The 12,622-nt window shown below is 39.5% G+C and overlaps 1 protein-coding gene across 1 annotated transcript in view; it reads left to right on the forward strand.

Moving 5' to 3' along the window:
* Positions 1-302: 302 nt before the first annotated feature.
* Positions 303-12,622, forward strand: part of FAH (fumarylacetoacetate hydrolase) — a 373,600-nt gene continuing 361,280 nt past the window's right edge. Inside the window, exon 1 of the mRNA XM_044077971.1 lies at positions 303-456. Coding sequence (XP_043933906.1) covers positions 376-456 — 81 coding nt within the window. The 5' untranslated portion in view covers positions 303-375. The remainder of the gene's footprint in view (positions 457-12,622) is intronic.

Below are 12,622 nucleotides of genomic sequence, written 5' to 3' on the forward strand. Positions count from 1 at the left end.
TTAGTGATAGTTTTACCTGTCTTATTGGGTCCAAAACTGATAAAAAAAAAAAAAACTGTAATCTTAAGCATTGACTCAATAATCCATAAAATGCAATGTGCAGAACTCAGGACGCACATGTACTTTTATCTGAATGGCTTTGGCTGTCACTTCAATAAAGTTTTTTTCTTTCCTGTTTGCTGACTCATATTGCAATCTGGTATTCATTAGTTTGGTCTGCAGGAACTAGAGGGTGGGAAAGGGGAGTTCATTTCTCATTGGCTACTGATTTAGAGGAGGGCTGCAGGAACTTGTTTGATATTTATTTGGTAGAACAAACATTAAGAGCTTGTCTGTTGAAACAGCCTTTTGATCTACAGCGTTAATCTGTCTGCAATGTCTTTTATCAGAGTAGAAGAAACTTCAGATTTCTCTTTTCAAAATCTTCCATATGGAATATTTTCTACATCAGATAATGTAAGTGTGCATTATTTTCTTTTATTTTCTTCCAGTGTCTTGACCACTGAAAGATGATAGATAATGGGGCCACTAACTTTACACTCAGCTGGTATAATGGCAGAAAAAGATAAAGTAGTATGTTAAGAGTGTTGTGTGTAATTCCCTTACATGTAAGTTAATGGTTGTGTAAAACCCTTCAGTTCAGCTTGCGAACAAGTCAGGAATACATCTTGCATAATTATGCAATGATGAATGAACGAGTACACCATTACTGCCTTGATTTCTCTGTTAATGATTTCAGAACTTTTTTGTGAATGTTAAACATTAAACTGCATGCATCCAATTTGCCATTGCTGGAAGCTTAGGCTGATTTTAATTAGAGTGCTACTGCTATGGGATATAGATGAAAGCACACCTCTCAAATGTCCAGATTTTTGTCCCGTATCTTTGATCTGTTCCTCATAAAATAAGCAGTTTTCTGGCAAATCATATGAGAATTGAAGTCACTAAATATGACAGATATTTGAGTTTCAGAATTAATATCCTTCAGAAAATACATGCGAAGACAAAGCTTGTTGTTCTAGCAACTTTCTAAGTTTATAAGAGCAGTATTTAAAATGTCTCTGTATTTTTGGGCCTTTCACCCCCCCCCCATTACTTTAGGCTTTGTCCAGATTTCTTGTATTGAGAGGTATGGATGAAAGTTATTTGGTGGTATTTGGAAGCTGAAAAAGGACAATGGTCATGCTGATGAAACTAGGTGCCCAAAGTCCAAAGGTTTCACCCTACCATCACAAAGTAGTAATAAAAAACTATTTTATCAGGATGCAGCAAAATAAATGGCCACATAGAAGACAGGCTGATTTGAATGTGGGATGAATCCTGCAGGAAGCATTAGCCTGAATTATTTTATTACTATGTACATGGGGTACTATGGAATAAATTAGTTCTACCTTCATATACGGCAAATAATCCAAAACTAGTTTTTTGCAGTCCTGTACCCCCCCCCCCCCCAATTAAATATACTAACTCTATGGCTGCACAGTCACAGAGAAAAGAGAAAACACTACACTGAGAGAACCACTACAAATGCACAAACTTGTCGAAGAGCATTATTAGCAAGGTACACATGATAATTTGCCTTGTAATTCCTAACACCTTAAACCACCCCATCAGTAACTGTATGTAGCGTACTACACTTTCGTATCAAATGTCATCAGGCGAAATATGTTTTGGACTAAAGAAGTCTTGGATAAAAGTTGTGGACATTTTCAGTTTTGATACATTTATTTGTGTGTGTATGTGTGTATGTATGTGTGTATATATATATATATATATATATATATATATATATGTATATATATATATATATATATATATATATATATATATATATATGTGTATGTGTGCGTGTGTATATGTATGTATCCCACACATATATATATATATATATATATATATATATATATATATATATATATGTATATGTGTGTGTGTATATATATATATATATATATATATATATATATATATATATATATATATATATAATATATCAGTAATTCAGGTGTATGTATGTATGTGTGGTGGGAGTGTAAATCACTGAAAGCTTCCTGGAAGTTGCATTATAGCATTCATGAGAGGGACATACGTACATCGTCAGTTAACCGTATACTCCATTGAGGAATGGTACAGACTGCTTCCAGTGTATACCTCAATATACATTTATGACCGTTGAGAGACTAAGCTGAGTACATGGTAGAATGCTGGAAAGTACCACTGTTATCTGCTGGAGGGTAAATGCATTACATAGGAAACTGATAAACTAATTCAGAGTGATGAAAACGACACACAAAGCAAAACTACAAAATATTTTCATGTAAACAGTATAAACTAGGCAAAAACGAGATGCATTTTGAAAACCCTATTTTCTATATTGAGGTAGTTCTACAAAATTAATTGTTCTTGGGCTGTACAAGGTTAGGAATTAATTTAAAACAAACTAGCAATCAACACTTAGAAAAAAGCCAGTTGGGGTGATCGTATAACTCTCTTTAGTGGTATTACTTTACAGTGGGATTGACATGGTTTTGTTGAGAGATCGTGACAAATATGGGTGAAAAGAATGGTTTGTGAATTTGATAGTTCATTCTTGTTTTTGCGCTGCTATTATATTTTTCCACATTAGCCATTTTCATGTTATGGTACGTTTCTGGCATACAGGACATGTATAGTTTAAATGACAATCAATCAAACATCTTAAAAAGCACTGCATTGTGTGAGTGAATGACTGCATATATACTGGTGTGTATCTTACAGTGGACTGGTGTCCCATCCAGTATTGATCCTTTGCCTTATGCCCACTGAGTACTGCGGTAGTGTCTAGTTCCCAGTCACTATGAATGTGATAAAGAGGATACTGGAGAATGAATTAAAATGGGAGAAGTGGATAGTCCTGTACAAAGAAACATCAGGAAACAGAAAAATCATTTCAAGTGTTTCACCCTAACTATATAAAGTACTGAACTACAGAAAGCAGTGCCAAGAATCACAATGACATTAAATCCAGTGGAATTTGTGTGCCAGTATGATGCACACTGAAATATATGCTGTTTTTAAATGCTGCACACACAGCTGTGCTCTATACATAGCCATTGTCCACAGAATATTATAGTTTTAGACTGCACTGCTATTTGCAGCTTTATTCTGCACTTTGATGGCGTAAACACAGTCCCTATCCCTCAACTCAGGGTTTCTACAACTCTGTACAGTTTGTGCATTTGAAGTTTGCAGTACCCAGCTGAGCTACTCCTTGTGTGCTATCCTGTTCTTAAGGGCCAACCCTGTATTGAACTTAAATGAAGTAAGGACAGTTTGACATTGCCCAGTTTATTAAGATCCACACAGTCCCTATCCCTCAACTCAGGGTTTCTACAACTCTGTACAGTTTGTGCATTTGAAGTTTGCAGTACCCAGCTGTGCTACTCCTTGTGTGCTATCCTGTTCTTAAGGGCCAACCCTGTATTGAACTTAATGAAGTAAGGACAGTTTGACATTGCCCAGTTTATTCAGATCCTTTCTGCACTGGAGTTATCTCCCTGCATATTACTTAATAAACAGTATTTGTTCATTCTGCACTGGAGTTATCTCCCTGCATATTACTTAATAAACAGTATTTGTTCATTCTGCACTGGAGTTATCTCCCTGCATATTACTTAATAAACAGTATTTGTTCATTCTGCACTGGAGTTATCTCCCTGCATATTACTTAATAAACAGTATTTGTTCATTCTGCACTGGAGTTATCTCCCTGCATATTACTTAATAAACAGTATTTGTTCATTCTGCACTGGAGTTGTCTCCCTGCATATTACTTAATAAACAGTATTTGTTCATTCTGCACTGGAGTTATCTCCCTGCATATTACTTAATAAACAGTATTTGTTCATTCTGCACATTGTGCACTTTTGTTGCCTGCAAAAGCATTGAAGGCCAACTACTCATTCCCAAGTGTGATTTGTGAAATTACAGCGGAAGGGTGGAGATTTGACACACTATATGTAAAACAGATCCCAGAACTGTTACCTGAACAAGTTGGTGTATGAAAAAAATGGAAGACTGTGAACAATATACTAATTAGTGAAGAAGACTGAAATGTATCCTAGGATACATATGGGCCACTATACTCGTAGATGGGGTGAGGGGGATTCAGAAAGGTTTACTGCAATGCAGAAGTTTTCTTATTGCAGTAAACTGCTGATATTTAGAGACCACTTCCCCGCAATGGTTTTTCACTTTTGGTGGCCATAGCACTAAGTGTGGTCTCACTGGAAAAGCTGCGTCATTCCAGGGGAGACTGCTCTCTTCTGCAGACTTGGCAGTGGCTCCATATTAACTCTGCCAAATTACTCTGAGATATTTTTTCTCCAGGGAGGAAAGACAACGTAAACCCATTCACCTCTGTGAGACTGGTTAAATCTCGTACTACTACAGCATGTCAGTATAGTGGTGCCATGGGTCTATGTGTTAGTGAGCGATAATATGGGTGTGAGCATATCACTACGTGCTTGTTTGTGGGTGCATAGGGGTGTGTGTGTGTGTGTGTGTGTGTGTGTGTGTGTGTGTGTGTGTGTGTGTGTGTGTGTGTGTGTGTGTGTGTGTGTGCGTGTGTGTGTGTGTGTGTGTGTGTGTGTGTGTGTGTGCATGCATGTTGGGGGGTCCTATGCTATGGTGATCTGTGGCCTGGCGGGAAGAACACTATCGTGGTCAAGTCTAGTCTAACAGCACAGAGTTTGATTCAGAGACCTAGTAATTGGCCACTAATGAGGTGGTCCTCTGTGCAGTTTTACTTTTTCTCTGAATAAGAGATTCTCTCCGTAATGCTAATTGACTAATCTGCATTAGTCAGTTAGCTTGGGTGGAAAAAAATCTCCCTACCCAACCCCCTCCCCAAGCAGGTATAATTTATTGGTTTAACATATTTAGACATAATAAAATAATATCATTGTGTACTTACTTTTAGTACTTTTTTTTTTTTTTTACTCGCCATCCAGAAAAGGATTCCCTGAGAAAAGAAAAGAAGGGAAGTTATGATTCCAGTTCCCAAGAGTGGAAACAACAATAAGCCGTGGAAACTACTGATCAATTTATATGACATCTGTAATGTAAAAAATGACATTTCCTTTAAAGAATACTTGCTGAATAGTTGGCAGCAAGTGGCACTCACAAACCAAGGATTCACATCACAAAGGCTAAATATGAAAAATCTGAGTTATTTGATCAGCTGAACAAAGCAGTAAACCACTGCAGGTCAGGGAGTAGCCAGGATTTTTGGAATTGCACTCCATTTTCCAGAATGTAGTTGCTCTTCTCTCAGAAGTGTAGTCCCCTGCTTAACTGAGAAAAAAAAAACTTATGAAATTATATTCTAAAGGAAGGACCGTTTTAGTCAAGAATGCATTTGGAAAAGAAAAGCCATTTAATAAAATACACAATTGTAAACCATCACAGCTATGTCTCAAAATTAAATTCTAATATGTTTCTCTGCACAAAATATAAAAAAGCTGTGGTATGTGCAGTGTTATATCTTTGAGGGTAGGCATATGGTCTCTAGATTCTATTAAAGTCTGAATACTTCTGATGGGTCACTGGATGGTACCCTGGATAAGAAAAAGAAATTGAAGAAAAACTGTCTGCAAAGAACACAAAGGGTAATAGTAATGGTTTCAGTGTGAAGACAGATGACTGACTGGTAAAACTGGTTGCAAGAGGTCTTAGAAGTGGGCATTGTTTTATTTTAAGTTTGTATAAGTAACATTATAGAGGACCTGAAAAGACAATTGTGTATTTATTCTTTTGCAGATTGCAGAAAGATCAGTAACAAATTTGACATGCATGATGGTGGGAGTAGGATGTGTTGGGATTGGACAAAACTGGATAAATGTTAAAGATGTCTTGCCTTGCATTTGATACGAAGGTCAGAGAAATGTCGTTTAGTTATAGATATAAATAAATCAGGACAAAGCCGTAAATAATGGGGGGACAAAGGCCAAAAATAGGAAAACTTCTAAATATTGCTGTTATAAATTTAGAAAATTGCTAGGGTAACAGACTTTGAATTAGCATGCATTTTCTGATGGGTAAGAAGTTTGAATGTCAAATGTCTGTCATCATTTTCTGACTTCAATGCTCAGTGTTTTGCCAGAAGTCCAAAGATTTTTATGAGGAGCAGACCAAAAACATGAGGCAAAAATCTGGGCATTCTGCCAAAAATGTGTACAGTTGAGAGAGGTACGAGTTCAGTGGAAGGATTTGGCAAAAGAATACAGTCATGAAGTGTAGTAGTCCTAAATCTCTTTAAAGCGGAATTCACCTTTATCACTTTTCTACTGAAATTGGATATTTTTCAGTAAATCAGCTATTTTTTACGACAGCTGCAGCTGGGAAAATGTTTTCTTAGAGATATTGCAGCAACTCATTTAGTTATATTAGGGGGATTATGGGAAGGAGCATAGTCTCTTACATGGGAGTTGGGGGAAATTCCTTCCCCCATAGCAAATGTTATTGGGTGTATGCATTTTGCAATGTATTGTGACTATCAGGATGTTTGACGTTCAGTGGACAGTCTGCATCAAATCTAGACTCTCAGAGTCCTGAATGAACATACTGATCCACATCTATGAAGGCAGTAAAAAAGCTGAGGTACAGCTGCATGTGCAGAATGCAGCATCATTGCAAAGAGATGCTTTGTTATCCCTCTCTACATGCAGTCAGCATGGCTCTCACCTTGAGTAATGCATGCACTTCTGGGATGAGTTTATCTAGAGGAGGGGAAATAAAATGGTGCATCGTCTTCAATGAAATAGGGACTATAGCAAGTTATTATATATGTCTAAATAGTGTGCAGGAAAAGGAGACCTAGAGGTCTTCTTCCACCCTTATTTAATGCATTAAGCTCGATTGACCCTGATCTCTTCAACAAACATAAGCAGTGACCACCCTAAGCCACTCACCTTGCCTTAATGAGTCCGTGTGCTGTACCCCCTTTTTACACTAGCAGCAGTTGCTGCATTCTTCCCAGCCAGCATACAGCAGCACACTACCAGACCAACTGGTGACGTGACCAAATTTCAAGCATCTTCTCTTCCGTCCACTGAATGGTTGGAGTTCTCATCAAGTATGATTTGATTTGGTGACTTCCATTTCATCAGCAGGACATTTTTTGAACTTGTGGATCCAAAACTCATAATACGATAGCCCAGGGTGAAGTGAGAGGCAAGCCACTATATATCTCCTTGTAGGGAACTTCAACCTCTTTACCCTCCTACTAAATATAATTGCCTCTGAGATGGCGTAGGTTGGGGGGGCAGTTTCAATGGCGTGTACTAAACCAGAGTCACTCATATTATTATCCTCATCTTCTTCATCCCTCCTGTCAGTAATTGGTGTTCTCAGATGATCCTTCTCTCCTGTCAGTGACTGAGATCCTCAACTGCCCTTTCCTATATCCTTCTAATGTGGCAGGTAGTGCAGATGTTTATGGTTATACTGTTAATGAGCTGCTTCCTGTACTTTAGGGTTTGATTCCTGCAGCCTCCATTTGACAACTGTGTGACTCTGAGCATGTCATTTATCTGTGTAGTACTCCTGGGTCAGACCTGAAAAAGGACCACTTGTTTCCAGTGGGCTTACTCCGTATCAAAACAATAGTCTGCCTAGATCTTTGTCTTTACCCCCATCTTTAGTAATTGTTGCCCCTGTGGGCTACTGCTTTCCCTTTCTGTTAGTGATTGGTGTCTTATGGCTACCCCCTCTCTCCAAATTTATTGTTGATTGGAGTCCATGTTTTCAGGCTGGCCACTTTTGGCATACTGTGCTAGCCTTTGTCTACTGTAGTACTCCAATTCTGACCCTTCCTATCCATCTCTTTTGCAGAGCTGTTTTGCTTTCCACTGTGATTTTGGGCTGGTGAACTCTGGCTCAGCGTACTGGCAGCACATATTTATGTATCTCACTCATGAGCAGCCAAATACCTTCACATTTTCTTCATGATTGCACATGATCTGCTTTGATATGTATTTAGCAGCGCATGACATGTGGCACACAATATTCTAATGCATACAGAATGAACCGTACATTATATTGTGTCTAGGCTGTGGTAATTTACATAAATAACACAGTGCTGCAGAATGCTATTATATTTAGCATTTCTTTTAAGAAAATCTTTTTGGGAGTACAGTCCTTTTTTCAGCACCCAAGTTGATTATTACTTACAACAAGCAATGCAACTGTAGTAAGTCATATTTTTGTTTATACACTTTGCCAAGTGGTTTATTAAGCATTAGAAATGCAAGTGTTCTGATGGTAAAGAAATGTTGAACACTTATTTTTATTTGCATTTGGGATGACCTAATGAACTACTGAACGACAAGCAACCAATTGTCTGTTCACTGAAATGAACTGAGTGAATTGGCAGTTTGTCAAGATTATTTTTTCAGGAGAGCAAGACCACCTCTGCAGCCCCCACATTCTTCTTGATTGATATACCAGCTCCAAGATCAGATCACACAACTTCAAGAAAGAGCTCAAGCTCTTGCCCTTATGTAGAAGCACTTTACAGTAATATCAAAAGTCCTGAATTTGTTGAACTGCTGAATCAGTCGGCTCATTTCACTGAACCGTTGTTTAGTAGTTTGTTGCTTGACCAAAAGTCATGCTCTCTGTTCTTTGACTTGTTTGACAGTTGTTGCAAAACACATATTCTTAATTTTTTGCAGTGTTAGCATTTCCTACTCTTATGTCAAACTGTCTTCCCAGAATTTGAAATCCTGTTACGGCAGACCCAAGGTTTTGCAGTCTGTAATGTTACTGTTTGTCACATAATGCCTCGGTGGGGGGGGGGGGGGGACAGTACAGCTTCTTAACAGGTTAAGTTGCATCTTTTATTAATATTCTTTATATGTATGGCATAAATAGGTTAACAAAAGACAAAATGTTTCTTGGCCATTGGCCAACTTGTTTGAAAATTGCTTAACATGGCTTGTATTTAGGCAACACGTTTGCAAGAGCCTGTTCTCAGTTTACAGGTGCTGCGCTAGGAGTGATGTACTTTCTCTGATCTCTGGAGTGAATCCAAATTTAGCTGTTTTAACTATTTTGCTGTTTCAGTGTTTCAACCATTTGCACTTTGAGAACGTTTATCCTGCACTTTGTATTTTCTAGTACTTCTATATTTCATAACATAGGCTAGATTCAGATTGGCTAAATCTAGACTGTTTGGCATTATCTGAGCACTAAAACCAGCCATCTTACATTCAGAGGGACCCCTGTATCCTTGTGTCAGAAGAGCGTAGCAAAGGACCTTATCTGAGTTTGGGATTGTTGGAATAAGGCTCGGTATTGAGCATTTCCATTGGCTAAGTTTTGAAAATTGCTTAACTTGTTTTAAAAACAGTTCTCACTGTGGTACATAAGCCCTGCATTTGCATGGGTTTGTGCCTGTTTTAACACAGCTCCACAGAGTTTGGAGACCAGCCACTGCTCTACTATCTTTATTTGAGCAATCCGAGGCATCTGTTTGCATGTAGTGCACCTTCGTGCAGCACCACGCAGTAGAGGTAACCATTGGCAGTAATAGATGCAAAAGCTGAAGTAGATTTATTTTCCCTTAGAAACTGCCCATTCCCCAACTGAAGAGTCCCTTAAATTGCACTTAGCTGCTTGGAGAGCACCTCAGCAGGCTTTCTACAGCATTTGCCACTTTAACTGAAATCTCCTAATCCCTAATAGTCTCGTACCCCTTGAGAGCCCCAATAGTATAGACCCAGCATTAAGCCCCCCCCCCCAGTTAAACCACATCCTTCCTCATTAAAGTAAGTGAATTTACACTTGGTGTTATGAAAGTAAGTGAATTTACACTTGGTGTTATGGATGGTCAGTTATTCTCCGTTTCTCCTGCCAGCCTGACATGGGTATCCTGAGGCAGTGTAGCAATTGCCTCATGTACACTGGCAACTCATTACTCCTAAACCACTCCAGCACAATTTGTGAGAGATGCATATACACTAAGAATATGGACTCTTTGCTCTCTCATTCACAGAACAGTGATACTGAACAGATTGTCAGCCCTCGTACCACACCTCCTGCACAAACTATGTTCTCAACACTTAAAACATCTTACGCAGAGGTACTCACCAGAAATTTACCTAAATACCAGATACCTCCAAAACACAAACATGCTACTCCAAATACAGTGCCTACAGCACTCAAAACACATATAACCACACGCACAAGTGTCTCACCAAACAAGCCACTAAGGCAAATCATATTTAAACCAAACTTTTTGGTCATAGATGACTCTGTAGTGAGAGACACAGATGTTTCACTCACCAGGCTGGACAAGGAGAAGGTTACAGTCAGCTGTCTGTCTGGTGCCAGGATCCACCAGGTCACACACGCGCTCAAGTCTTTCCACAACAAGTACCATTATGACTCCTTCATAGTTCATGTTGGTGTGAATGACTTGAGATGTACCTCACTGGAGTATATGAAGAGAGACATGACTGAGCTGCCATTATGACTCCTTCATAGTTCATGTTGGTGTGAATGACTTGAGATGTACCTCACTGGAGTGTATGAAGGGAGACATGACTGAGCTCTTCAGTTGTGTGTCTCAGGCAGGTAAGTTCCTAGCCTTGAGCAGTATACTACCTTCACCTAAGATGATGATACAATATAAACAAAAAATGATTGACTTCAACAACTGGTTTAGTTTCCCGTGTCATTCTAAGGAGATCCAGTACCTGTCCGCCTGGAATGACATGGCAGATAGACGACACTGTTTTGACAGAGATGTTCTTCACCTGTCACTTCTGGGATTTCTGTTACTGGTTAAGGCTCTTGCCTCCCCCATAGTGCCATTTTAGGCAATGTCACAACATCAAAATTCCCGATGTCAAAAAGCAACCTCAGGGTTATGCTGCTAAACGCTAAAAGTCTAAACCCAAAACGGCATTCACTGGAAGCAGCCCTCACCTTAGATGATGCTGACATCTGTGCAGTCAGAGACTTGGTTTAAGGCTGCAGAAATCACCTCGGCCATACCAGGTTATAATGCTTTCCACACATTCAGACCACAGACTGAAAGTGCGGAAACTAAAGGATGTGAGTATCAATATTCATCAAAGATCAATATACCTTTAGGTTGATTAAACAAAACGATTCACTTGAACTAATCCAAGACCAATTGACTGTAGGTAAGACCCCTCTCCAAGTTATTGTCAGTTATAGGACCTCTCCATGAACCAGGATACCCACTCTGCATGTGTGATCTACTTGAATTACTAAAGATACAACCAAACACACTGGCTTTAAGTGCCTTTAACTATCAATCCATAGACTGGGATAATTATACATGTACTAATACACTTGCCCAAAGGTTCTTGGACTTCATCAGTTCCAGTGCCCTGGGCCACTTGGTTGATGGAATGGTCTCTGAATTGGAAGCATTCCCTTCTTTGCTTAAACAAGCAAATGACACCTCATAAGGCATTCTAAAGCGAACTGTAAACCCAAAGTATCCTCCTTTGTTAAGGATAACCATAAGGCCTTCTTTAGCTATGCCAGAAACCTTAAAGGAAAAACCCAGATCTGTGCAGAACTAGTTGTTGATGGCACCACATATACTGAACTTGCAGAAATAGCAAACCTGCTATCTGACTGGTTCAGTGAAAACTTCTCTACCCCTGTCCCCACCACATATCCCCCAAAGCATCCCTACTACCTGCCCTCCACTTAATAACTCCAAGGAGCAGGTTGTAAATGCTATCTCCAGAGTTAAAAACACAGCCTGTATGGAACCTGATAATATCCCAGGCTGTGTTCTAAATGGATTAAAACCGGAACTAGCTGCACCATTGGATACTCTTTTTTTTTTAGGTTCATAGATTAGTACTAAGCTAACAGCCCTTGCGAGCCATTTTAAGCCTAGCCAATTACCCCTTGTGAGACTCAAACCCTGCGCCTTGTGTTTGTTAGGCAAACACCTTAACCATTAGGCCACCCTCCCACACTCTAAACACTGGTTTTCTACCTGCTGAATGGAAAACCGCAACCATCATCCTGTTGCATAAAGGAGGTGCCTCTCAGACCCTGGGAACTGTAGACCCATAAGTCTGACCAGCCTAATCTGTAAGGCTATGGGAAGAATAATTCTGGACTTTGTCAACAAATATATAGGAGACCACCAAACACTTGACCTGACCCAGTTTGGCTTCATTAAAGGGCGATTCTGCCTCCTGAACTTGGTGGACTTCTTTGATACAGTCACCAAAGTCCTGGATGAAGGCAAATCCGTGCATACAGCCTACCTGGACTTTGCCAAGGCCTTTGACACTATTCCCCACTCTGGCATTGATAAACTCACCCAGCTGGAGATCAACCCATATAAATCCTGGATGAAAGCAGATCCATGCATACAGCCTATCTGGACCTTGCCAAGGACTTTGACACTATTCCCCACTCGGGCATCATTGATAAATTCAACCACCTGGAGATCAATCCGTATATTTTCAGGTGGGTTTCAAACTGGCTCATCGATGGAACACACACAGTCAAAATAGGTGACTCTACCTCAATCAGCAGACCAGTAACCAGTGGTGTTTGACAGGGATCTGTGCTGGGGCCC

The sequence above is a fragment of the Protopterus annectens genome, chromosome 7.part0, assembly GCF_019279795.1.
Source record: "Protopterus annectens isolate FY-2018-M chromosome 7.part0, PAN1.0, whole genome shotgun sequence".
Lineage (NCBI taxonomy): Eukaryota > Metazoa > Chordata > Ceratodontiformes > Protopteridae > Protopterus > Protopterus annectens.